Source organism: Melozone crissalis, unplaced genomic scaffold (genome assembly GCF_028551555.1).
Source record: "Melozone crissalis strain CALT ecotype California unplaced genomic scaffold, PUWL_Pcris_2 ptg000006l_1, whole genome shotgun sequence".
Lineage (NCBI taxonomy): Eukaryota > Metazoa > Chordata > Aves > Passeriformes > Passerellidae > Melozone > Melozone crissalis.
Window position 1 is genome coordinate 21,722,045 of NW_026535784.1, and position 27,848 is coordinate 21,749,892.

General features: G+C 46.0%; 1 protein-coding gene across 1 annotated transcript in view; it reads left to right on the forward strand.

The window, feature by feature from the left end:
- Window positions 1–3,419: 3,419 nt before the first annotated feature.
- The window catches only part of PDGFRA (platelet derived growth factor receptor alpha), a 32,249-nt gene continuing 7,820 nt past the window's right edge, over window positions 3,420–27,848 (forward strand). Inside the window, exons 1-16 of the mRNA XM_054293717.1 lie at window positions 3,420–3,592; window positions 10,848–10,908; window positions 12,199–12,513; window positions 15,248–15,511; window positions 16,189–16,319; window positions 17,635–17,806; window positions 17,909–18,098; window positions 18,601–18,716; window positions 19,189–19,315; window positions 19,817–20,010; window positions 20,463–20,557; window positions 20,667–20,799; window positions 24,853–24,957; window positions 25,631–25,741; window positions 26,475–26,628; window positions 27,650–27,816. Of these exons, the coding sequence (XP_054149692.1) occupies window positions 10,860–10,908; window positions 12,199–12,513; window positions 15,248–15,511; window positions 16,189–16,319; window positions 17,635–17,806; window positions 17,909–18,098; window positions 18,601–18,716; window positions 19,189–19,315; window positions 19,817–20,010; window positions 20,463–20,557; window positions 20,667–20,799; window positions 24,853–24,957; window positions 25,631–25,741; window positions 26,475–26,628; window positions 27,650–27,816 (2,323 nt within the window). The 5' untranslated portion in view covers window positions 3,420–3,592; window positions 10,848–10,859. The remainder of the gene's footprint in view (window positions 3,593–10,847; window positions 10,909–12,198; window positions 12,514–15,247; window positions 15,512–16,188; window positions 16,320–17,634; window positions 17,807–17,908; window positions 18,099–18,600; window positions 18,717–19,188; window positions 19,316–19,816; window positions 20,011–20,462; window positions 20,558–20,666; window positions 20,800–24,852; window positions 24,958–25,630; window positions 25,742–26,474; window positions 26,629–27,649; window positions 27,817–27,848) is intronic.

Consider the following 27,848-nt stretch of genomic DNA (forward strand, 5'->3'; position numbering starts at 1 on the left):
AGAGCCAAATTCTGTTGAACAAACAAAATGAGGGAATGTGTACTCGTGGAAAGATGGAAAGAAATAAAAATCTAAAAATCTGGTAGGACTGTAAATGTACACAAGACCCTGCCGCCTCCAGAACACTTTTCCAGAGGGGCTCGGGCCCTTGAGTTCCCGTGCTTAGCTCTCCTTCCAGGTGGGGCAGCCCTCACCGCTGCATTCCCTCCCTAGGCGTGGATGTGAGCACAGATGTGAGGCCGCTCTGCTTTCTCCCTCTCTCAGGGGTTAGAGGGGTCTCTGCCCCGGGCTGTAGCTGCTCCTCATGCAGGGGTTCCCGCTCTAAAAGGTAAAAAGGGTGACTACTGCTCCGTGCATCGCAGAACGTGGGTAACGATAATGAAACCCAGACAAGCCTTCCCATCCAGTCAGAAGGCTGCGGCCCCTCAGCGGGGCTCCCTCGGAGCCCTCGGGGCCGGGGCACCCCCTCTCCCGGGCCTGCCCGGTCCCGCCGGTGGCCACACAAGCCACCTATTAGCTCGTTCAATAGGCTTATCCAGTTAAGCGCTCCCCGGCTCACCCTTGGGAGAGAGCCGCAGGAAAGGATTTATTACTTGAAACAAATTGTGATTTCCCCAGGCAGGGGGATGCTGAGGGGAGGAAAGGGGGGATGTGAAGGGGCCTCGAAGGCTCCCAGCCCCCCTGGAAGGGCCTGAGAGCCGAGAGCCCGCCCCGCAATAACGCGGGCCGTCGGTGCTCCCGCTGCCCGGGGAGGGGGACACACACACACCCCGCCCGGCCCGGGGACAGGCTGGGAGCACAAACAGGCCAGAGCGGCTCTAGCCCGGGCACGGCACTCTGTTTGAGACTCGCAGCTTCCATCTGTTACCACATAAACACAGCTAACGGGATGCTGTATGCTGCAGCCCTTCAGGGGAGGGGAAGGCGGGAGGACAGGGAGAGGTAAAAAATCCCCCCACCCCCAGCCTGTCCTCTCGCTAACCCCACGTCCCCCTCGCCTCCCTGGACGGGACCCCCTGCACCACACGGGGCGGGAGGCAGAGCTCAGCAGCCGTCCTGGAGGGTTTATTTTAACTACCACCGTCTCTGCGCGGGAACAATCCATAGGCACAGCGCAGAGGGATCGGCCCAGAGCGGGCAGAGCCCAGCTCCCGCCGGCCCCGTGCTTGGGCCCATAGTGTGGGCAAGGGAAAGCTACGTCGGGGAAAGCGCCACCGCTCTCACAAGGGTCCCTGAGCCACGGAACACCTCGGTCCCTGTCTCCACACCTCGGTCCCTGTCTCCACAGAGCCGTCGGGCCCCCGCCAGAAGGGCCAGACTGGCCTAGCAGGCAGCCTCGCCAGTCGCCCAGTTCACAATTTTTATTTTTGTGAGATCCCACGTGGAAGCCGTTAACGACCTCTGGATAATGATCGTGACAAAGGCATTATTCAAATAAGGCAGATAATTGCAAGCAGAAGGCACCTCCTCCCCTTTCCTTTCGCTCCTTTCCTTTCGAAAGAGTAACTCTCGCATTACATCCCATCCTGATGGTGTTTCGCCAGGAATCACCCCGCACGTCGAACCACACACGCTCACGCCGGTACAGCGCGGCCCGAGCCCTGCAGGATGGCCCCGGCGCTCAGGGAGCTGATGCTCATCTTCGAGGGGTTTAAATTTGCGAGAGCCCGCAGCTCTGATCCGAGTAATGATAAAGCTTTTCCTTCCGCAAATTAAGGGGTTCAGGGTGCTGGGTGCGCTCGCCCTCTCAGATGGAGAGTTCCAGGGTGTGGTGTGGGGTTTTTTTCTCCTGTGTTGTTTGTTTGTTTGGTTTAGCTTTTTTTCTTTTTTTTTTTTTCTCCATGTTTTTTTTTGACTCTCTGGGAGCCTGTTGTTTATTCACAAGCATTACGGTATCCTGTTAGCATTCCGACCAGGGGCTGCTCATAGATGTGACTCCGATGATTTCCTGGAGGAACATGTGGAAGCAATAGCGGGGTTGTGCTCTCGCCCGAGCCGAGGACGCGCTAGTGGAGGGCGTGCAAAGGGCCCGGAGCCCCGAGAGCCCAGGCAGGGGCACCTCAGCCCTGAGCGCGCATCCTTGGGACGTGGTCATCTTGGGACGTTTCTGCCTCTGTTCTCTTCGGGGCATCTTCGTTTCAGAGGCTGAACTCTCCCTCGCTTAGGAAAGAGAAAAGCCACTGGGTCCTGGCTCTTGACTTCGAGAACAAACTTTTGTTTAATACTAAATGGGAGAAAAAGGTGCGGGTGGTGTGGTGCTGGGCTGGGGAAGGAAGGAAAAGGGAGAAGCCCCGGCCCAGGGGCACCTGGGGGCCCGTGCTCTGCCCAGAAGGCAGGCGGCGGGCAGGGACCCGCTCGGCTCCGTTCCTGGGGCTGCAGTGCCCCCTCTCCCGCGGCCGCCGCATCGCCGCCCCGCCGGCCGCGCTCGCCGCGCTCCGCACGAAGCCGGCAGCCAAAGGGCGGCGAGGGCAGCTCCCCGGCAGCCCCTCGGCCACCCCTTATCGCCAGCGATAGCGACTGCCAGCAAGGCAGAGATAGCCAGCGCTGCTCCCCGGCGGGGATCAAAGCTCCGTCGGGAGCTGCTCAAACGGGACGGGCTCGGACGTGCGCTGCCCGCGCCTCCGCCGCCACCTCCGGCCCCGGCCGGGTCCCCGCCTTGGTCATTACTGGGCTCTGTTCGAGCAGAGCAAAGCGAAGGCAGAGACGAAGAGAAGAGTGTTCTCGGTCCCGTCGGAACTGAGGGTTTTGGGGAGGCTGACTCCTGGCGAAGGTTACCTTTCGTTGTGTCTTTCATTCATAAATGTTAGTGATTCGTCTCTCCCCCTGTCTCTCCGCGCCTCCTGTCCCGGCTGGCTCACGGCCGTCCGTCCAGCTTTCTAGCCCGACCCCGAGCGCAGCGATGTACAAAGGACACGAGGAAGCCGCGAATTCGTTTCCAAATCAAACTCCCCATCCATAAACTCACACTGTAAGCGTGGACATCGAGCCCGGCGCCCGAGCCACCATCCTGGAGGGTCTGAGGAGGGAAGACTCATTCATGAAATTTGGGAGCACTCTGAGTTTTCATGAAAGTTTTTTGGGTCTTTTTTTTTTTTTTCCCTTTCTTTCTTTCTTTTTTTTTTTTTTTTTTTTTTTATTTTCTCCCCCTGCAGTGCAAAACTCCCCGCTCCCCCCTTTCCTCCCCCTCGCCCCTGCCATATGGCCAGCCTCCCCCTCCCCTGCGAGGCTCCTGAAATCTGGAGGCAGAGACTGGCCCCCCTGCCTGCGTAAGAGCCTCCCGCCGGCGCGCCCGCCTCCGCCCGCGGGGCTGGGGGCGCCGGGCGAGCCAGCAGCTCTTATTCTGAAGGGAACGGAGGGGGGCTTCATTTCCTGACAGCTATTTACTTAAAGCAAATGATTAGTTTTGGAAGGATGGTCTATAACATTGAATCAATTACGGGACGCGGTTTGTGAGACCAATACAGTCGGATCGGGAGAGAGGGCGAGCGAGAGGGAAAGAGCGCGGCTGAGCAGGGAAAGTCACAAAAGACGTGGACATATTTTGGATGTTTTACAATCTGCAGGATTGGGGCTGCGGGTTGTAAAGGAGAAGGTAAGAGGTGCGGGGCATTTCCCCCACCTTTTTCTCTTTTTTTGCATCTTTTCTCCCGCGTTTTTTTCCTTGTTTATTTTATTAGGTTTTTTTTATTTATTTGTTGGGGGTTTTCTTATGTTGATTTCTTTTCTTTTTTTTTTTTTTCTTTTTTTTTTCCTTTTCCCCCGATGCCCTGAGCCGAGCGGAGAGGTTCCTCTGGCGGGGCGCAGGCGGCGGGCGCTGGTGACCCCGCGGAGGGAGCGGGGGAGCAGCGCCGGCCGTCGGGGTGCGGCGGCAGCAGCGCGGGCAGCGCTAATGACAAACACATTGGGACGGCGGCGGCCACCGCGCCGCATTCCTGCCGCGGGGGCGGGAGCGACCCGCCGGGCTCCGCGGGCAGCGGCAGCGCCCGCCCCGGGGGGGAGAGCGGGGACGCGCACCGACCGAGTAAGCGGCTCCGTCTTTTCTCGCATCCCTCTCTCCCTTCACCCCGCTGCTCTCCCGTCCCTTCCCCCACCCTTTGTTTCAAACCACCTTCCCTCCTTTAGATCCCATTTCTCACCTCGCTCCCCTGACCCGGTAGCCTAAAATGCCCCGAGATCCCGGGCGGAGGCACGCACACAGCCCCCGAAAGGCGACCCGACCTCCATCACTGCGCGCCCCGTCTTTTCTTTTTATTTGAGTGTCCCGCTGAAAGGAAAGATGCTGAATTTAGACAGGGCTGGTACCTGGAGCCTTTCCAGCCTGCAGCCCCTCTCTCGACGGGAATGTCAGCCCTGCCGTATGCCCTGCCGGACTGCTGGACCCCACTGCCTCCTACCCCGTGAAGGGCAAAGTCTTCGCGGCCACCTTTTGGATTTTGTCAAGCGCAGAGTTGCAAACTTGCCAGCCTCTGCCAGGCTGGAGTCCCCTGGAAAAGTCCTAGGAGCAAGTAGGAAATGGCTTTTTGGCTGTCCGCGGCATTGCTCAACATTTTTGGACGCGGATCCCATAGCTCAGGAACCGTTCCAGAGAACAGGACTTGGACAGCTTTTTCTGGAGCCAGCAGCGGCAGATCTAGCGAGGCAGCAGCAGCAGTCCCAGGGCACAGCCGCCAGCCCCCGGGGCCCGTCCGTACCCCGTCGGGGAGGCGGGAGCGATGCCCTGGCCCCACCAGTGCCGGGGGCACGCTCCCAGCGCCCCTCGACGGCATTCCCGGCGCGTCTCTCGCCGGTGTTCGAGCTCCCTAGCGCTCCTGCGGGGCCCAAGTCTGCACGGCCGGAGAAGGCAGCGCATCGTCTCGCCCTGATGGGAACCCACGAGCCCGTTCCCGGGGCTGCGGGTGCATGGCTCCCTCTTGGTCCCACAGCTCCCGGGGACACAGCCTCTGTCCTCCGCCGGGACCCCCGCCCCTCTCCAGACCCCGCGCCCCGGGGCTCGGTGCTTCGCCCGACGGAGAGGGCTGGAGGAGAAGCGTCGGGTCGTAGCACCAGCTTCGCAGGGAAAAACGTCTGGGCTCCGCTCCTGTCCGTCTCCCCTGTCCCGCTTTTGCTTTTCCCCGACCACCCCTCATTAAGAAAAAAAAAAAAGTGGTCTCTCCAGCTTGGCAAAGGCTTTCCCATTGTTTCCCAGACAAACAGTGGAGGGGCTGGGGGCTGCCATCTCCGCTAGGTTTGCTCGGTGTCCCGGGCAGCCTTTGATGTGCAGCGGCTCCGGCCGTCGGGCAGCGCCGGGGGTGGGCGCACCGAGGGCAGCCGCGGCAGCGCCGCTGTCCCGCTCCCCGGGGGCTGTGCCCGGCTCCCTGCGGGCCCGCAGGGTCTGCCGGGCTCCTGCAGCCCGATGGGGGCCGGAGGGTGCGAACGGAACCTCCCAGCGTCATCCGCACCCCAGTCCCGGCCGGCTGCAGGCCGCTGTCCCCCCGACGGGACGCACCGAGGGAAGCGGGATGTCTTGTTGCGCTCTCGGCGTCTCCAGGGCCGGTGTAGAGCCCAGCTGGAGCCCCAGCGCGGCTGACTAAGCTCTGTGTCCTTAGATGGGACAAGACACGGGATCAAAGCAAGGAGACAGGCATCAAAGATCTCTCTGTCATCGTCTTATCAAAATCTGAGCTGTGGAGATCCGACTTTTAACTCTGTGTGTAGAAACGCTAGGAAGAGATCTCCCAGCAAGGGACTTTGGTTTTAGCTTCTAGTTAACAATGAGTGTTTTAGAACGGCCCGCAGCTAAACAGCGGTGTAGCCAACCTCAAAGCTTGGGGGGAAAAAGTTTGCAGAAAAATGAGACCTCACAAAACACTGGGATTTAGGAGTCCACGAGCGAAGCAGGTCTCTCAGCCTGCAGGCACTCTGCTGCTGCTTTTAAATGAGATCCCTTGTTGTGGTCCTGCTCTTCAGGCACTGAGGGGCAGGAGGTGTGCCAGTCCAGCTGCCGTTGGGTACTGGGGCCATCTTTGCTGTTACTAGTTTGTTGATGTATGGGAAATCTTCATGTGGCTCTGAGGGTAATACATAGGTATTAGGTTTCAAGAAAGCAGGAAGTAATAAATATTTTAATAAAATACTTCCCTACTACAGCATTGGGCTAGGATTGAAGTAAAGTATATCTAGACAGAAAGTCTTGCATAGCCCAGACCTCACAGATCATTTCCAGCTATACCCTTTGGTCTAAAGAGGAGGCTGAAATGTATAACTTTATATAATCCTTGCCTTGCTTGCTTCTTTATTTCGTCATGACTACAGTTGTACCTACTTTTGTACATGAACTCTAAAATTTTTAATAGAAGATGTTTCCTTTTTTACCTTTGAAGACATAAAGACAAAGGAATGACTTCTGAGAGGTGATTTTTCGTGGTGGTGATGAGAATTGCGGATAATTTAAAGAAAAACAAACAAGAAAGCAAATGATCCTTTCTCTCCCTTATGCCTTGCTCTCCTGCTTGACTCATCTCTTTCAAGCCTACGAAGCTTTGTGTGAGTGCCCAAGGGAAAAGTTTGCAATAGCTAGGCTTCCTAGCTCTTGTGGTCAGCTGAGATGGATATTTTTTTCCGCACAGTGCTTCTCAGCACTTGAGTTGGGATCTGAGGTGTTTTTTTATTTGATTCTGAGAACCTAAGGAAGATATATTACTTGGAAATGCTAGCTGGTTTGTTTGTTTGTTTGTTTGTTTCTTTTTCCTCCTGTTTTCTGGGACAGTCCAGAAAACCCTCCTTGGATCAAGTGGGAAAATTTAGGCTTTGCAATTCCCCCACCACCGTTAGCTCCTAGATGGAGGGACTCTGTCCTGGAGGGTTAGGCTGAAGAATTGGGACTGACTAGAAGGCTCCTTGGGAGGCAGCCTCACTGTGTCCTGCAGACCACAAAGTACTCAGCAGGAGACCAGCACTGGGCTGCCCTTGATGCATGGCTGTTCCTTGGATTTTTCTTGCTGCATAGTTTTTCTATGTACAGGCTATGTTGGATTCAAGTATTTGTAAAGGGCCATGGAGCAAGCCTTATTTTGGGAGAATATTAATGCCAGTCTTTTTCATCGAAGAGCTTTGAGCCTTTCCCCAGCAAAACCATCAGACCCACATGTTAGCGCTGCAGGGCAGCGCGGCTCTTGTGGAGAGTTGAGTTTGCACTTTGGGAACTGAGGACCAAGAAATGTTTCAGAAGGTCCTGTCTGAACATTTACATTCAGCTGGTGACATATACCACAAGAAAGAAATGTCTTTTCTTGGGCTGGCCTTAGCTCTTCCTGGAAAAGATCTGCTTTCCCAGAAGGACAGACTGCCACTCTGACAAAATCACTGCTGAAATTACCCAGCCCTCTCACAACAAGGATAATCATATCATTACGTGCCAAGATTTACAATCCAAATACTCTCCTATCACTTATGTAAATACAGAGAAAATGGGACCAGGGTTGATGTGTTGTTGGGATTTGGATTTTTTTGTTGCTTTTTTTTTGTTTGTTTGGGGTTTAGGTTGGGTTTTTTGTTTTTGGTTGTTGTTGTTGGATTTTTTGTTTTGTTGGTTTTGTTTCGTTTCGTTTCGTTTCTTTAATCACGTGAAATTCAAAATGTAGGAATTTTGAATTTTGAGTTGATCCGGAGACCCAGTTTAGGCGGCTCCGTTGGAGGCCAGCGCTGCCTTTTGCGGGCAGGGGATGTGTCTGGTTGGTGCGGACCAACATTGCCATCCTGCGGCCGCGCCTGCGAACTTCAGCGGGAAAATCAGTCCCGCATCTCGGCAGATGGGCTGCTCTCTGTCTTGAAAGGGGTCTTCGGTTGATTCGCAGCAGTACGAAAATAACATTTACCCTTGGCTCTTCTCGGTCCCCCTCCGCTCTTTCTCTGTAGGTCACATAGAGCACTCACCTAGGAATATCGTAATTTTCTAAGCGTGCATTTCCATTGAGTTTCTGAACATTGATTTTACCCTGCCTTTTGTGGCACAGTCAATGAAATCTTTCTTTATAGGAAGCCAGTGCTTGGCAGTTAGTGTTTGGAAAATTGACTCCTGGCTGATAACAGCTCTTTAGAATTAGCTTTCTAACTTGTTTTGTTGTTTGGTTTTTTTTTTTTTTTTTTTTTTTAAACCACAAAAGTGCACAAGAAAGATACCAGAATTTCAGTCAGAACCTCTCAAAATCTGTGTGAATGCAATGACTGTCCAACCCTGGGCAAACCCCTGCAAAGAGTTTGGCAAATCTGCCAGTGCATTACCTTGCTTTTACTATACACACCCACACTTCTATTTTAGCCAGCAATGTCTTAAGTATGCAAGAAAACAAGGTTTGCTCAAACTCACATTGTATAGGTTGTGCTAATACTGGGTTTCAGCTTACATAAACCTACTGGTTTTAGCAAGGCTACACCAAGTTATGGGTTGATAGGCCAGTGTTAGGAACTGAACCTGAGGTATTTATCCAGGGCTGAGATGCGGATAGCTGGGGACAAAGATAACTGATCTGCCATTAGGAAGGTAAAGGAGCTAAAAATGTAAATATAGAAACCCAGGATAGGTGTACCTGCTTGGTGTTGTGGGAATGAGTAAAATCTCATGCCTGTAAGTGTGAAATGGTGCCTGTGTTAAACCTCGAGCCCGGCATGGATGTGTGAGGGTATGCTAGTGCATTCTTAAGTCAGATGCGTGATGTGACTGAATTCAAACAGGTTTTGAATACAGCGATGTGAATCCTTTGTACATTATCCTGTCTTTCACAGCGAAGAAGTGTTGCTCTGGGTCTTGATGAGATTAACGGGTCATTGGGGAAAGATCAAAGCTCTGGGTTGCGAAAGAAGAGCCAGATGGAGAAAGCAAATTTAGTTAAGTCCTTGTGTTTTTAAACTGCAACGCTACACTGAGACACTCATTGATTTCAGTGTCAGCCTAGCCAAGACAGCAAGTTCAAAGCAGCACTTTGGAAATGCCATCACCTGCATGTCCATCGTTGGGCTTCAGTCCTCACTTACACACACAGCTCTGCAACAAGTCCCCTTCAGCACAGCTTCTGGTGTGCAAGAGATGAACTGGCTTTGTTTTTTCTCCTCCTCTGCTGCATCACTTGCACTGAATAGTCTGGCAAAACAACACAGGAGGGGGAGAGAGTTGTCTTTTCAGTCAGAAAAGGGAGGGAACTTGGCAGAAGTGGGGTAATATTGTCTTGTGGATGTTGGGAGATCAGGAGTCAGATCAATAAAGTAGACCATGGTAAGCCTTTAAAGAGCTACAGAAGGATGCTTTTCTAGAAAAAAATGCAGGGTATAAATGTGATTAAAATGAGTAAAGAGGCTGAAAGTGAGGGAACTATTTGATATGCAAGAGTCTGTTATTGATGGGAGACAGACACATAAACACATGGCAATTATTGCTAATTGAAGAAGCAGGCAAGATGCCTTGTCTCTGCTGGAGCTTTGTTAGCTAGATTTCTGATGGTGTTTGTACACGTTTTTGAGGCAGGTAGTCTTCTAATCCTTCTCTTGAGACCTTTATGTTTGACTATAAAGTTCTTTTGGTCTGCAAAGGGCTGCTGTCTGCTCCACCCATTGCAGGAGAAAAGCAGGACTAGATCAGAAACACTCCTTGGCATGCTGTAAGCATTTAGTTCCCATATGGCACTGCCACAGATGTAATAAGTAGATGCACCTACGTGTTTTCATATCTCAGCATCAGGAACTGAATACCAGAGGATGAATAGAAACTCTCCAGAACCTTTGTAAAAAGTCCCTGTCTTGGCACATCATCCTTTGTTTTACTCCTTGGTCAGTGTTTCAAATTAGGGGCTCTTCTGTGCAGTGTTTATTTAATCTCTTTTGGATTTGGGCCAAATCCTGTTGCTGTTAAGAGTCACCAACAAAGCATCTGTTGGTTTCAATGGGAGCAGGGATTGCAGGGTCATCTCCTTTAGAAATTACCTAGCATGCTGCTAGAGGGTTTCATGTAGAAATGTCATTACAAGGCACAAAAATTACATAGATGCTGATTGCTATTGTTGCCTCTATAAGACAGATACTTTAGGATTATATGTTTGAAAGCTGAAATAATTGCATGTGATCTATGACTCTCTGCACTGTTGGGGAGAATAGATGCTCTTTGAATGGCACTGCTGGCCTAGAGTCTGTAATGGATTTATTTCATTAGAAAATTTCAGCATGTGTTTTAAATAGTGTGTCTCTTAACCAAGGGAATTCCTGCTAAATAAGCAATAAGCACTATTGTATTACATTGTATTCTGTAAGCTATATATACACACATGTACAATGGCAAAACAAAAATATCACTCAGGGTTGTACTATTTGTAATAAGAGTGGCTTTAAAAATGTACTTTTTTTCCCATAATACTGCTTGCAGCTGAAAGGCCAGAACTTACTGCATGAATATGTTACATCTTCATTGATGCTTGTGAGGGTGCTGCCCCTGTGCAGGGGCATTTCTGTGGGCTCAGTCCCAGAGGCTACAGTGGGAGCAGAGCTGCCTGCAGGCTGTTGGAGAGGGGATGCACCAGGACTTGGCACCCTACACCAGGACTTGGCACCTCACACCAGGACTTGGTTCCTTACACTGCCAGTGTGCAGAAGGGGTCGTGGTGTCTCATCTGGCTGTGATCAGTCTGTGGCCACACGCACCTGGTGGCAGTAGTTGGCATGTGAATTGGGCTGTGAATTGGGGTCCCTGGGCCACTCCTCTTGGTGGCACTGTGTGTAATGATGGGAAGCTGCACTTGGGCGCTGCAGAAGAGGGGTCCTGCTAAGCCTTATGCACTTGTCAGTCCATTAATTGTCTCACTCCTGCCTTCTCCTTTCTGTTTCAGCTGTTGGCAGCTATGGGTACTTACCCACAGGCGTTCCTGCTCCTGGGATGTTTTCTCACAGGTAATGTTCCTCAATCCTCTAAGCTTCCCTATCCCAGTTCTTCTTAAGCTCACTTTCATTCTGCCCACAATAACAAGTGCCACATGCTTGCCAGCTGGTTTTTCTGCTTTTCCCCCCCGGCAGGCTATGACAAGCCCTACTGAGAAGGCAGTACTTTCACGGGCCCCTATCGGCCGCTCTGTCTCTCCTGAGCTGCCACAGCCTCCCACCGAGCAGGAGTGTGTGGGCACAGTGCTCTGCCCACCTGCGGCCGTGCCCGGGGATCCCGGCCGGGCTGCCTCTGCCTGGGTGGGCTCCCTGCATCCTCCCCGCCCAGCATCCCGGCTTTGCTGCGCCATGGGCATGGCAGGGCAGGGCTGGCTGGGCCACAGTGTGCCAAATATAGAAAGGGCCCCTAGAGCAAGGTAACTCTGGGCAGGAGTGGAAAATTATTTCAAAGAGTCTGGATTCCTGGTGCGGGTTTATTGCAGAGAGTGCCAACTTCACTCAGTGAGCCTAGGTGCTTGTTTATTGTACAGGTCATTTGGTAGACTGGAACCACAAACATATTTCCTTGGTGAGTTCCTCATTTTGAAGGGTTTGGATCCTCTAATTTTCCTTCTGAGAACTGGACTTGCACCAACCCACCTGCAAATTACCTAGACTCGCAAATCTGAGCCTGTAACTGGAGGTTTCATCTGAAAACCAGTTCCATCTACAACATCTAGTTCAGTGAATTGCAGTTTTATTTGGCTACAAGCCCTCTGTACATTTTGGCTAGAGGTAGACCTGACGTACAAGCTCCTGCTCCAGCCCTTTGCAGAAACCGAAGTCAGATGTAAAATGTAGGTTTTAGTCTTGGGAAGTGGTTTCCAAATTTCAGCTGTGAGCTTGCTTGAAAGCTGACAGGACTGCTGGTTTTGTGACCAGGGCTGTAAGAGGGTGTGAAGTGCCTGTGACCCAGCAGCCAGGGTGTGGAATTCACTGGTCTGCAGTAGAGCTGTGTACAGTTTAGGGCTGGCAAGCTGCGGTGAGGATTGGGAGCTATCTCTAACTTCACCTCTGTCTGTCTTTCACCTCTTGATTTGACAAACAGAAGCCAGCAACCAAACACTTAACATTTCAAAGGAAAGCCATTTGCTATTCCTCGGGCAAAGCTTTGGCTTTTAACAAGGGCAAATTTCCTGGGACATCAGCAGGTCTGAAGCAGTCAGAAAAAAAACCTGCTCTGACCCTCTCCCCTTCCTTTCACATCCCTGTACTGAAGCTGTTTTGTGTATTGACGTGCTGTTTATTTGTGTCTTTTTGCAGGACCATTCCTAACATTTTGCCAACTTCCTCTGCCAACTATTGTTCCCAAAAGGAATGAAATGGTGGTACAGCTCTATTCCAATTTCACACTCAAATGCTCTGGGGACAGCGAAGTGAGCTGGCAGTACCCAGTGACCGAGGGGAACCCCAGGATAGACATCAGACACGAAGAGAACAACAGCAACCTCCTCGTGACAGTGCTCGAAGTGGGGAACGCCTCGGCCGCCCACACGGGCCTGTATGTCTGCTACTACAACCACACACAGGTGGAGGACGGCGAGGTGGAAGGCAAGGACATCTACATCTATGTGCCTGGTGAGTGGGGATGCCACAGCTGTGCAGGGGTCTTGGGGTGGGAGAGGTGAGCCAGGGATGTTCAGAAGAGGTGTAAATTGCTGGTGGCAATTTGCTGTCCGAGGAAGAGAAATAACCCCAGGGTTAAATCATGTGTAAACCAAGGCCGGCCCCTGTAAATCTATGGATATGTTCCTCTTTCTTTCTATTGGTTTTCACTTTTTGATGAGAGTTTGGGCTCTCAAGAAGAGTGATGAACTCAGAACTTTAGAGCTGAGGTCTTCTGACCACCAGGGGGCTGGAAGGCAGACCTTGGTGGCCAGCTCAGCTCATCTGTGGGAGCATGTCCAGCCTTCAGGTTTGCCTGGCTCCCAGGTAAGGATTAACAGAAATTCCAGGCTTTTCAGGGGACACTTGGGTGGCTATCTTGGGATGTGTACTGACAAAACCAATGTATGTACTGACCAAACCATGCTAAAGATGCTGCCAGATGAGTAAGGCCATATCCTTTTCTTAACCTGAATTAGGCCTTGACTGAGAGCTGGGAAAAGCTCATGTGTGGACAGGGCCTGGGAAGTGTAAAGCATTGGAGATGTCCTAGAGGTGACTGTCAGAGGGAGGGGAAAGAAGTGTTCTTGCTGGCCAGTCTGACACAAGATTAAACAGATGGTGCTACCGTGCAGTGCCCTGTAATTTTCAAGGCAAACACAGCCTTCCCAGGCCCTACGCTGCATTTCTCTTTAGTGGTGGAAAACTGTTGGACTCAGAAGAAATGGCATCCCTTCTTTTTGGAAGTGCCTATTTCCAGCTTTGCCCTCCCACCCCCTTGTTCTGACTGGAAATCAGCCTAAAGGCTTTCCACAATCTCTCTGGGATGAGAATCTTTATTGTCATAGCTGAGATAGGCACCAGAGGCTGAGCCACGACTGACTGCTCCTGTAAAGCCCTGTCTGGATGTTTCCTCAGCACTGGCAGGGCTTCAGGGGGTGAGGGTCACAACTGCAGGGCCAGAAGAGATCTAGCCACTGGATTTGCAGCAAACATATTGAATAGGGAGCAAAAGAGTGGAGAAGAGATTGCAAATCATTCTGCAAAACTGCAGCGTGTTCTGAAGGAGTGATGCCTGCAATGGCAAGGAAGATTCTGGAAGGCCAAAAAGCCAGGAGGCAATAACAGGACTTGTTTTAAGGGTTATTTTGCAGCGGCATTAAGTTTTTGCTGTCGACAGTGAGAGATTCAAGGACAGTGATTTTTCCAAGACTTTCCATTTGCCACAACAAATGTAAAGTGTTTGCCTTCGTTCTTGAAGCAAGATGTTTCAGCAGCGGAGTATACTGCCAACTTTGGCACATATATCTCAATATCCAAGCAGCTCTAACCAAATTGCCAGAAGATGTTGTTTATGTTAAGCAGTCATGCAACTCACCCAGTGGAGGAATATAAAGGCAGGAGCTGGAAGCAGGAGCTTTTTGGTTTGGTTTTCGAAAGCCTCTAGACATCAGCCTACCAGATTCACAGGGAGAGACACCCTGTAATTTTTTCCACTTGCTAACCATCAAGATGTCATAAAGGCAGAAACATATCCTTTTCTCCAAATTACAGAGAATGTCTCTGTTTCCACTATAAACTTTGTTGTTACAATTGTTTTTCCTGCAATGAATTAGGAGGGCAATGGGTGGCAGCAACCCACTTTAGCCAGGGAGGATTACGTTGAGACTTCATACAATATCCTATTTTCACTAACAGCACATAGAAAACCAAACTAGGTGAATCTTTTTTCTGTTTTAAATTACAGTGGGAAAATGAATACATGGAGTTGGCAGCATTTTTGGGATGGAGTGCTGTGTTTGGAATATTGCTACAAAGAGCCTGCCAGTGCAGCAGAAAGTCTATTGTTGGAGGGATTTGGATTGCTATTTATTAAATTTTATTATAAAGCTTTGCACAGAAGCTTCAGGCTAGCAGGGATTATTTGTTTATTCTGAATGGCCAAATGGAGACTATTTGAGGGCTATGCTTTTTATGCATAATATTATGCAATTATGTTTTAAACTCAGACTTTGGATTGGCTGGGTAGCAAAGTTGGCATGTGTTTTGTTTACTTTAAAAGAAATAAAACTACTAGGTTCTTGTTTGCTTTTTTTCCTACTTGAATACTGTATTTTGAAAACCACATGCTGTGACCATAATTAACTATGTCTCATAACTGTAATGTTGGACATGTTAGAAATACATGAAGATAAGTACCTTGAACTATTTTTGATGAAATGTGGCTTTAGTGGTGTTCAAGATAAACAACATGAGACTGACATCAACTTGTTTTTTTTTACTTGGAAAGTGGAATTTTTATTTTATTTTATTTTTATTTTACCCCCTGCTTATATACTGGTTAGCAGACAGCTACTAATAAAAAAAGGTGAAAAAAATCTAACTTAAAGTCATGTGAGTTGTGGATAGTAACACTTAACATTTTGGGGAGGGGATCTTTTGCCTTTTTCGTTTTGCATCCTGAATTGTCACAAAGGAACCTAAGCCCTTTCCTTTTTTGTCCTTAGGAGAAAGGTTTCATTACACATCACATCAAGTAGCTAAAATGAGATACCACATGAAATTAGCAAACCGTACCTGCAATATCTGAAACAGAGGGAGAATGAACTGTGCAAGTTTCACTTATAAGTGGTCATTGATATGCAATGCTTGTACATGGACTTGCTGCAAACAAGACAGTGTAAGATTGCCTCTTGTTTTTTTACAGACCCAGACATGCCTTTTGTTCCTTCTATACCAGAAGACCAGTTCATCCTGGTAGAAGAAGGTGATCCCGCAGTTATCCCTTGTCGGACAAGCGACCCAGAGGCCCAAGTGACTTTAGTTAACAGCTTAGACAAGCCTGTGCATGCTTTATATGACACCAAACAAGGCTTCATAGGGAATTTTCCTGCGGGCTCATACACGTGCAAAACAATGGTTAAAGGCGTGGAGTTCAAGTCTGATGAGTTCCTCATCTATATCATAAGAGGTATTTCTTTCTATTCATTTTTTAAAAAATAAAAAGTGCTTCTGTTCTTTCTTCACACTGTAAGAGCACCAGCATCATAGGGTTATATAGGATATTTCTGCAATGATGAGCTCCTTGCTCCTCTGACAGTACTGCCACTTAATTGCAAGTTTACTTACAATTTTGATGAGAATAACATGTCTTTATCTTCTCCCCAAAATTATTGCAAGAAAAATGTTTTGTAGTCCATATATTTTCAATCTATTTGCTGAAACACAACTTAAAAGGCTGGTGTTTACCAGTGGCTTTGAACTGTAGAACTCTGGGTAGCCTGAAAAACATATTGATTTAATTATTTTGAAAACCTTTTTCCTGGTCATCAAGGAACTCTCAAAGACAGTCACTGATTAGCAAAATGGGACATTGTTTTTATTCCCAATGCCTTTTTACAGGGGGATTTGAGATAGGAACCTCTAATTGAAATTTTATTTGTGGAACATTTCTTTGTGGGATTGAACTGCAGTTCATGCTTTAAATACAAATTGTTTATATCAGTATAGTTCAGCAGTACTTTTAATGAATTTTCAAGGTGATTCCTCAGTAGAGGAATTGAAAGAGAAATCTTCCTCTGAAACTGCACCATGTGAAAATTGTAATGTTTTAAAAATTAAATGAGATCTCTCTCTCTCTTCTCTTAGCTACTTCACAGCTGCCTGTTGAAATTGAAGCTCTTAAAACTGTCTACAAAACAGGCGAGACCATCGTAGTAACTTGTGTGGTCTTTGACAATGAGGTGGTTAATTTACAGTGGAATTACCCTGGGAAAGTGGTAAATATCTCTCTTTCTTTCTTTCTTTTTTTTTTTTTCCCCACAACATTTGTAGTTATTTATTTGGCAAGCAAGTGAGGTTGTAAAATATTCTTCTCTTATCTGAATGAGGGCTGCTGAGGAGAGAAAACCAAGTAAAGTCTTTTAATTTTAGGTTACCATATAAGAAAGTCAGTCCCAAAAGGTAAATTTGCTGTTAGTAACTAAGCAAAGCATGAGAAGAAGGTGAGGTATGGGTGAGGAAGTAATGCTGTCTCTCAGGTCTTGTGCTGCTGCCAAAAAAAGAAATCTTGTGAAAATCGAAAGATCTAGGTATGTTGGGCGTCTGAGTAGAGTACAGCTGCTGAAGGTCTGAGCCTCTAAAACAGCTCTCTTAAATCCTGGTTCTTGGGGATAATAAAGGACAATGAAGAATCAAGTCTATAATCTTAAGTGCTCTTCATTATGCAGATGTAAACTGAAATAATTCTTACAGTCACTGAATTTACTAATGAGAAACATCTAGTAAGAAAATCTTGTAGAACCCTGAATTTTTTTTCAACTGGTTTAACATCCTTTTGCAGTGAAAACTTTTATTCAGTGGAACTTGGCTAGGGCCAGTCCCAGGCAATTTCAGAGTGTCCAATGTAAAAAGTCTGGTTGCTGAAGGAATGATGTAATTGAAGTGTACCTAGTTGTTACTCCAAATCCAACTTTTTATTTAAGTAAGTTAAGAATCCAAGAGGAAAAATTATTTGAGCAAGTTTTGTCTTGTTTTCCATCTTACACATGAGTATAGTCTCTGCTATATGCCACCTTTCAAAACTAGCCCCAGCATATTTTTGTACCAGCCCCTCATGATAACATGTTGTGTCATTTTCACCATCCCTCTACTCTCAGGAGTTTTCTCCTTGTCCATAAATTATTCTTGTTTTGAGAGTAGGCAGCACATAGCATCTATTAACTGGTTACTGTTTGTCTGATGAAGGGGATGAAAATTGATCTTACTTCATGGATATTGAACAAAAAGGACTCAAGGGGCTTTTGCATCTGAGGAAAAGGTAGTGCATAAAGAGTAAATTTCTCTGTCAAGTTGCTTACCCAAATTTTCAAAGGTATTTTGGTTTTTGTGTTTTTTCAAAACACAAAAGGGTGTATTTTCACAGGCACAGTTTTTCTGTTGTGGCTGAAAGAGGCATCCTTGTCTGAGCAAACAAGTCTTTTGCCATACAGAATTTAGATGTTTGCTCTCACTTCAGGGATATCAAAGATCCTTGGTGATGTGCTTTCAACTCAGTTACTTAAGCAAGGATTTTTTTCCTTCTCCAAACTACAGAAAGAAAAAGGTCTGATAAAGCTTGATGATATCAAAGTGCCATCACAGAAGCTGGTTTACACCTTGACCATTCCTGAGGCATCGGTGAAAGACACAGGGGATTATGAATGTACTGCTCGGCATGCAACCAAGGAGGTTAAGGAAAATAAGAAAGTAGCCATTACAGTTCATGGTATGGTCTGATTTCAGTGTCTAAAATTATCAACACATTGGAAAACATCATTCTTGGAAAATGTTGCATAGTGTTGTTTACACAAGGTTTTTTCATTTGCAGACAAAGGCTTTGTTCACCTGGAGCCTCAGTTCAGCCCTCTGGAAGCTGTCAACCTGCATGAAGTCAAAAACTTTGTTGTTGATGTGCAGGCTTACCCAGCACCAAAAATGTACTGGTTGAAGGATAATGTGACTCTGATTGAAAATCTTACAGAGATTGTTACTACTTCAGGAAGAGTCCAGGAAACAAGGTGAAAAACCTTCTGACCCTTACCTTGCCATGCTGACTTGAGTTCCTCCCCCAGAAAACTGGGCACTACTCCTGCTCACTTTTTACACCTCAGTTTGTTGCTTCTTCCTCAGTGGCATTTAAAAATAGTTTAGTTGTTTTCTGTTCAAAAGGGCAATGCCTAATTTACTACTTCTTACTACCTTCATAACATCAACCTCTTCAAGGTTCTTGAGCAAGAATCTTCTTCACTCCCTTTAACATGTCCCACACTAATAATTTCTGGCTGTTTCCAGTAAAATCAGGGCTTTGTCAGGTCCTTGCAGAAAGTAACTAAGGCCACTTCTTTCTCAGTTGTTAGTTGTTGATAGTTATTTACCACTTGAGTAATGACTTAGTTAAAGGCATTCTAGAAATGCTAAATGTCACTGTTATAATTGCAACATACCCAGATTACATGTTGCCCTAAAATGATTTTTTTATGCCTGCTTAAAAAATACAAACAAAAACTTGCATTTCTGCAGGTTTCAGAGTGTTTTAAAATTGATACGGGCCAAGGAGGAAGACAGTGGATACTATACTTTGGTTGCTGAAAATGAAGATGAGATTAAAAGATACACCTTCTCATTGCTGATACAAGGTAAGCAGCCCCAAAGCCTTGCCCACCAGAACTCCTGGGACACAGCAAAGACTTGATCCACTGGCACACCGCATTGCCTGGAGTATGGAGCCATGAAAGGCACGAACCAGGCTGAGCAGAGGAGTGCGTGTTAGTCTCTGGAGCTCCTCTAGCCTGATCCTGGCTTTCACTTCTGCCCTGGCCTTGAGCCAGAAAGAAACTTTATCCACCCAGCTAAGTAATTCCAGCTGACAGTAGGATGATAGCTCATTTAACATGACATGAAGATGTGGCACAACTGCAGCACTTCCTTCTCCTTGCTCTACCCTAGAATCCACTCTGTGCTACAGGAGATAAGCACCTCCTGCTTGAGTCTGTGTCTGTGGCTCTTGCTAAGGTGTTGGCCAAAGGACACCTGTCCTGCTTTGAAATTTGAAGCTGCTTTTTTGTAATCACTGACAAATATTTTAACAAACTCCCGACTCCTTCCCAGTTCCAGCTCTGATCTCAGCCCTCGTGGATGATCACCATGGCTCTGCAGGTGGGCAGACTGTGAGATGCTTGGCAGAGGGGACCCCGCTTCCCGGTGTGGAATGGCTGGTTTGCAAGGACATTAAAAAGTAAGAGGAGTGGGTGTGTTCTTACCTGAAATATGACCTATATCCTCAATTATATTAACATAATTAGTTACTGTACCATGTTTTCCTCATCAAGAGCCAGTAAGTTTCAGATAATTCTTATTTATTTTTAGAGGCATGTGTTTTGTATTTCAAGAGATGTTGTCAGTGCCCTTCTTTTTACATCCTATAGGACACAAAACAATGCACCAGTTCAGCTTTCTCTCATAAAAGCCTTCTGTTCAGTAAGCCGACTCCAAGGATTTCACAGTCCAGATTTGACTAGGGATTTTGAAAAGTAGCTGTCTCTCCATTTAGGGAGTATTTTTATTTTGAAGGAAGAAAGGTGCAGGTTTTTCAGAGATGCAATCTAAAGACCCTTCTGGTCCTTAAATGTATTGTTGTCAGAAGAAATTTGCAGGGAAAGGTAATTCTTGTTCTGTTCACTCTTATTCATCCATACACACACCCAACGCCCATTTCCTCCATTATTCTTCTCTGCAGGTGCAACAATGACACCTCATGGACCCTTTTGACTAACAATATCTCTGATATACACATGGAAGCCCACCTGGATGAGAAAAATATGGTGGAAAGCCAGGTTACCTTCCAGAAGGTGGAGGAAACCCTGGCTGTGCGCTGTGTGGCAAGGAATGGCCTCGGTGTCGTTACTCGAGAGCTGAAGCTTGTGGCTCCCAGTGAGTTTGCTTTGTCCTTCTGTGCAATTACAACAGCTAGTTTGGCCCTGCTCTAACTCCCCCCAGTTCAGTCCTAATGGATAACAATATGAATTGTTGTAGATAATACATTGAAGTTGATTTTTTTTACCCCAGTATTTCTGAAGATGATGCCTTTTACAGGTCTTTATGGTGCATCTACTTTTTGCTTCTTATGTGGTTCCATAATTCATTTTATCATTTTATTAGTACGGGCTATGGGACATTCTTCTAGATAATCTGCATTTGGTTTTGGAACACAATGGCAGAGCAGCTCTGGGCTCAGAAAGACTTTATAGTCACCAGCTTCAGGAACTGCTCCTGCCACTTCTGCAGGACACAGGAACTGCACCGATAGGGGAGGTGGGTGTCTTATGTGTGTGATGTCCCTCATGGCTCATAAAGAAAATGTGGTCTATCTTTTTACTCCACAGCCTTGAGATCAGAGCTAACTGTGGCTGCTGCTGTCTTAGTGCTGTTGGTGATTGTGATAATTTCACTGATTGTCCTGGTCATCATATGGAAACAGGTATGTAGAGAAGTATTTCAATTTGGGTGCTGAGCCCTGCTGGGTTTTGATCTGCACTAAAGTCAGGTCCAGGACTAATGCTTGGTGTTGCATTCAATGTGCTCTGCAGAAGCCCAGGTATGAGATCAGATGGAGAGTCATTGAGTCCATCAGCCCTGATGGCCACGAGTACATTTATGTGGACCCAATGCAACTGCCTTATGACTCCAGATGGGAGTTTCCTCGAGATGGGTTAGTGCTTGGTAAGTTTTCTGTGAGGGGCTGGCCCCACCCTTCTTTGGGGAGAAAGACGTTCAGTGACCATTCTGAGGTGTCTGCAGGATTTGCAATGGAAGTTATGGCCACCAAGTCCAGAGTCTCTGTCTGCCTGTTCTCATCAGTTCTCCTTCCTGATCCTCTTCTACAGTGGCATCAGCCCTGAGGTCCCTGTGTTAGTGTCTCCTGTGCCTGCGTTCCTGTTCTCTTCCTGTGTGCAGCATCCACCCCTACGTGGCTTAGGGGAGTCTCTCAGTGTTAAACACCCTTTTTAACCCTCATTTCTGCTAAGGCATCCACAAGAAGGACATAATTATTTTTTGTTTGCAAGACATTTATATACTGTGCAGAGGCCAAGAAAATCTGCAACTAGTTATGTAGTTTTATTAAAAATATTTTAAAAATTATTAATCCATGCCATGCACATATCAGTGCTGAGTAACTGCATATTTTTGTGGCTACTGTCCTTCTTTCTTCTTCCTTCCCCTTCTACTTTCTTGCTTTGCTATTCCTCATTGGAATTCATGCACAATTCAGTTGTAATTATTTCCTCAAGGCTGGCCCAGCCTCTCATTTATATCAATGGAAAGTGTAATGACTATAGAAAATTTTCATGCTTTATCAAGATAGTGCTTTAAACATACAAGGCTTCCCTCTCTTGGAGATATCTGTGAACCAAATTGTATTGCAAAACACAGGAGAAGTTGAAATGTGTCTTTTTTTAAATATATTTCAAGAAACATACTCCTCTGGTATATTTCTTCATCATCACAGAGAAGGAGTTAATTCTTGAAAGAAGCAAGAGAAAAATTTCCAGTTCAGGAACAATATCCTTTAATTAAATTCATGTTGCTAATTGAAGACTAGAGGAGGGTGAATGTTTTATGGAATTATTTTATTACAACCCAGACTTTAATTATATGCCTAAATAGGATTTGTCAGATCTGAGTTGTTAAAGACCACCACTGTGACTTTGTCTCCCTCTGACTCATGAGCACAGGCTGCTTCAAAGCCTTCTTGTTTACAAGTGTATTCAGAGTAGTCAGTAACTTTCAAACCCAGTGCTCCATATCCTCCTGTCAATCTGGGTTGCACAACTGCTTGACACACTCACCTGCTGGCACTTTTGAGGTATTAAATGCTTGCTGATGAGGGGGGACCCTCTTTTGTTTCTGGGGCTGACAATTCTGATTTGTATGGATTTTCTCTTATCTAACTGGGAGATGACAGCAAAGCAATTACACCTTTAGTTGAGGGAGGCTCTGAAGCAGGTCACAAACCCATTTTGGCTCTGCCAAGATGAGTATTTCCCATTCTAGCTGTGTAAACCAGCTGGCATTTATTTGTTTTTTCTAGCCAGTAGTGCCTGGAGTGCAGTGCTGTGTTAAAGGCCAACTCTGAACATTGGCTGGATGGAGCTTCAATTGATAAATTTGGGTTACACTGCAAATTTCCCTTTGCAATCTCTGATCCACAGTGTATGCAGTGCACTGCTCTTTAAAGGGCTCCTGAACCAGTGCAAGTCCAGGAGATGTGTACCAGAAGGAACAATGCAGTAATGCCATGAGCAGTTTGAACACCACGGCCTTCTCCTGGCTCTGCTGAGAACTGGTGAGGTCCCAGCAGGAGCTGGACCTCCTCATCTGGCTGACAGAGCTGAGAGCAGCTCCTCTTGAGGCATGGGGTCAGAGTGCTGCTGCTCAGGATACCAGGGTGGCTGTACAGATACAGCAGAATTGCTCTCATCACTTCCCAGCAAGACACTTATTTGTCCTGGTGACCTTAATTAAATGAAATGCTGGTCTGACACAGAATCTGACCCTTGCCTATTTGAAAAAGGCAAGTTAAGATTCAGGTCACACAACAGTCAGAGATGTGGTATCTAATTTAATGAGTCTAGAAACTGGGTGTAGATTATGAAGCTTGACACTTGTTTGGCTTTTAATATAGCCCAAGAGACTTATGGTTTCATTTCGGGTGGGTTGATTATCCCAGGCCAATTTTAGAAAAAGAAGCATCCAGCTGAGATGGCTGCATCTGGAACAGATTCACACACCCCACCCTTGTATCCTCTGAGCAGAAAAGCAGCACCTCTCTGGCAGGCACAGCAGATAAGCTCTGTGGATGGGTACAGAGGCTGAATTAGCTGCTGTTCCTCCACTAGTTTGAGGAATCTTGAGCTGCTGCTGTGTCTGCGCCGTCCCTCTGTGGTGGTGAAGCAGCATTGCTCCTCCAGTGAGCAGATCACAGCAGTGCCTTTATGCTGAAGAGTAAACTCTCACTGTAATTTTGAGCCTCAACGAAGCACTCACCAAGAATATGATGGCATTACAGATGCTTCCAGTTCTTGGGCAGTTAACTCCCACCTGGCTCCCAATTTCAAGTGCAAAAGACGTGGGGCTTGGGCTACATCTGCAGAGAGGGCTGGAAAGGGGAAATAGCAGTGGTGGCTCCCTGCCATTCGGGAAGTGCTCTCACTGCCTCCACATGCACCCCAGCCCAGCAGAGGTGATGGAGAGGGAGATGTGTGCCTCGTGCTCAGCTGACAATATGGTTTTGGGGAGGAATCGGCTTGTGAAGACAAGAAGATCAAGGAGCATCAGCAGATACCATCACATTCTGAAGGGCTGCATCCTGCCATATGGCTCCCAGACCTTCAGCCTGAAAAGTTTCAGGGGCCAAATTTCAAACTCAGGTTGTTTGAATTAGTCTAAAATTTAGTGTGAAGCTTTCTCACATCCTGATTGGGAAGGATAACCTTTGGAGCACGAGAATCTTGAAAAGAAATCACATAGCTTCTGTGTGCATGACAAACTATGCTGTCATAATCTTGGAGAGGTTCACCAGTGTTAACTCAGCTAAGCATTCTTTAACCATTTCTTGTGCTTTTTAATAATGTAGATATTGTTTGGTTGGAAATTTTCTTTTGAAAGCGTGTGCACAATAAAAGTGGGGGCAGTAGCTGGAGGATAACAGAAACATATGGCATTGCATGCCAGATAACACCTTCAGAAGTGTAAAAGGTGACAAGTTCAAACCGCAAACGAACGTCAAAGACAAAATGCTGTGTATCTCCATAGTAAAAGTTACTACTCATTCTTTCTGTGCTTCAAGTTAAAAACTAACATAAAACCAAAGTGACAGCTTGTCAGGCATGTGATTATATTCGGGCATCTGGACCTCATACACAGGTTCGTTCACTAAGTGTTCCCTTGATGAACTTGGTTTTCAGTGCAGGAGCTATGAAATACAGCATTTTGGAGAATGTTCGTGCAGTTTCTATTTCTCTAAAATCTCAATCTGTACAAAATTATTCTGGAGACTGTATCCATATTCGAAGACAGGATATATTAATCCCAAAATTTTGTCTAAATTGATTTGTGGCAAGAGTAAAGGGTCTATAAACATTAACTGTTTCATTACAGCACTTGGAAATTTGCAATACAATTTATTCCAGCAGATGAAACACACTTGTACATTAGACTTCAGAGAAATTTTCCCTCATATGTGATCAACATGTATTTCAGCTTCTTGCAGATCTGAAATGATGCTGCCTGTCTGAATGGGCGGTTGATGTGCTTTAGTCCATTTTACTGCTGGATGTATCCAGCATTATATAAAAGACCAAAACTTCAGCTGAGGGACCCAATTAAGATTTGTAAGTCAGGAACATGCCTGTATTTTAATCAGGTGTTGACTGAGGCAAAGAGGTCAGCTTAAGCCTAGGACAATCCATGTTGTAAGAGGATAAAGTGAAGATGGCAGAGCACAGGAAGGGATGAATTTGAATGAGCTGAGCTTTGAATGAGGTGCAGGTGTGCTCTTGATGTTTGCTGGCATCTTATTAAGAATTGTACTTAATGATAGCACTTCATATCTGCTTTTTCTGCTTGAAAACAACAATAATAGCAATAATACTGGTGGTCTGGCTAAGGGAATGTGCCCTTTCCACACAAGAATCAACTTGTAGAGGAATGGAGATAGGAAAGGAGCTGAATTGCTGTTACTTTCTGAAATGAACAATGCTCTCCCTTGTTCAGGTCGGATCCTTGGTTCGGGTGCCTTTGGAAAAGTGGTTGAAGGGACTGCATATGGATTGAGTCGCTCCCAACCGGTGATGAAAGTAGCTGTGAAAATGCTGAAACGTAAGTTGTCATGGTTCCATTTCCCAAGCCAGGCAGGGCAGGTTCCCAGAGGGTTATTCAAACTTTGCTTGCTATAAATTAATTCATCATATCTGAAGTTGAAAATGAATGGTGAAATGGTGGGATTTTAAAATTATATGTTAGATTGCTTGCTGGCATTTCAAGCCTGAAGGTACCCAGGCTTTTGAAAGCATCCAAAGTTTAGATTTAGCTGAACAGCTACAATAACTCAGCAAATACTGAGAAAGATAAAGTAACCATGAATGCTTGTGAACAAATGAGGACTCTACAACAAGGGGAAATAGGCAGGTCTTGCATAAGTTCACTGAAGATTTCCTGCTTCATGAGAACTGAGAATCTGATGCAGTGATTCTGTAGGAGCCATGGGGAGCTTGCTTGTGTTGAATGAGCAGCTTGTAGAGTGCTTCTGTGCCATGTGGCAATCCACTACACCTCTGGAGAGGGACAGACAGACTCAGTCAGCTACTGAGCTGCATCAAGAGAGTCCCTTATTAATCATTTGGGGTTCCTCTCCAAGTCTTAAGAAAAACATGTATCAAGTAAGGGACATGGTGGCAGCAATGCTTCAATGAGGCAAGCAAGGAGAATTTTTTTGTAAATATGAAAAAGGTGACTGCTCCCACCAGGTGGCTAATATGTTTTTTCTCAACAGCTACAGCTAGATCCAGTGAAAAACAGGCACTCATGTCTGAATTGAAGATAATGACACATCTTGGCCCCCACCTGAATATTGTGAACCTGCTTGGAGCTTGTACAAAATCAGGTGAGTTTGGCTGACAAAATAAAGGTTTGCTGTGGAATCATCATTCAATATTTAACAAGCACATTGCTGCCTAAAGATTTTTAGATTTTTATGTAATCTTCATGTATTTGTAGCTTTGTAGACTGTTAAATACCTAGGTATAACTTCTAGTACTTTTCCAGCTTTCTTCCTGCAATGAACAAATGTTTATTGATGCATTCCTTAAATTTTATCTAGTCTTGCCTGTTAATTTACTGAGGACCTTTTATTTTGCACCACGTAATCATAGACACAAGAAAGATAGGGTAGGAGATCGGGGAGAGAGCTCCAGTGGGGCAGAACACAGGGTGGAGGTTTCCTAACCAACTGCTCCTCAAATTGGACAATATTGGCTAGATATTCTAATTGCCCTATTTTAGAAAACTGTACAAATTTAATTCTAAGCAGGTTTTTTTTTGCCATACTGCATATCTGAAGGTTTTTATATTATCATTCTTAAGTTATTTGGAAAAGTTTGTGTTCTATTTTCAGGCATCAACACAGGTTTCAAGTAGAGGACTTACCAATAAATATAACCAAATATAGGTTTTCAGAAAGCCTCTTGATATTTGGTAATAATTGCAGTCATAACTTAGTAGATAGAAATGAATTAACTCACAACTATATTTTCCAATACTTTTGGAGGCTTTTTGTAGTTGTTTCTGTTTTTCAAAACCGCCACTCATCAATGCATAATTTTGCTTTATTTTAACAGGTCCTATTTACATCATTACTGAATACTGTTTTTATGGTGATCTGGTGAACTACCTGCATAAGAATAGGGACAATTTCCTGAACCGACACCCTGAAAAGCCTAAAAAAGACTTGGATATCTTTGGGATGAACCCTGCTGATGAAAGCACAAGAAGGTGGGAAAAAAATGAAAAAAAAAAAAAATCAGTGACCTGCAACTTAAGGACTTAAGCCGTTACAAACCCTTATTGCATTACTCTCATTCATTGGTTTAAACTCCTCCTCAATTTTTCTCATTAGACTTTTATTTGTCACATTTCATAGGTCTGGGAAGGTTTCAACAGTTTTTATTCAATGTCCCTGACATGTGTCCTAGATCTGTGTTTCCTGCATGTAGACATGCCTGCAGTCTGAGGACCCCTGTGGTTTCTCCATAGATACCCCAGTGCACCTACCTGTCTCCTTGTTTCCATGCTTGGGGAATTTCCAGTGTCTAAAACTCCTTCCCTTCAAGCAACCTGGCAGAGCCTCCAAAACTCATGTTCTCCAAACTCAAGTTCTCTCCTTTATCTACCAATTATAGCCAGTATCAAAAGTGTCCTAATTGCTAATGTTCATCCCAGAACTTTTTCCAGATGATAGTTGAGGAAGCTTGTCATCATATATTCAGCAATAATATAATACCATAAAATGAGCCAGGATTTAAAAGGTGGACAGAGATTCATTCAAAAAATTGCTCAGAGAAATAGATCAACTGCCTTGGTAGCTGAGTAAAGCCAGTGCCATTCATCTGGGCATGGGTTTGTTTGGCAGGACTGGATTTGATGCAAACTGTGTGAATAAATTACACCAATCATTTGGAATACCTTGAGCTAAAAGCCCTAGATAATGATACTTGAGTTCAGTGGGATTTTGGGAAATAAGGCATGGTTACATACCTGACTGCTGGCAAAAGCCTAAATTTGCAGTGCTTGTGTTTAACTACAGTAATTCACAGTAACATGTATTAATAAGTGATGGTTATGCAATAAATATGATATCTGGTAATGATCTTTATAGATGTATATTTCCTAACAAGAAGCCAGCTGTTGAATTTCACCTCAATACAATAGTACACCATAAGTGAATGATTAGATATGCACATGGTCTGGCAGGGAAGTCACTACCTGGTACACTTGTGTTTTTTCCCAATTTCAGTTATGTGATACTATCCTTTGAAAACACTGGAGAATACATGGACATGAAACAAGCTGATACCACTCAGTATGTGCCAATGCTGGAAAGGAAGGAGGGCTCTAAATACTCTGATATCCAGAGATCTGTGTATGATCGGCCTGCTTCGTACAAGAAGAAATCCATGTCAGGTAATGTAACTGTCCCTTCTGCATATATCATT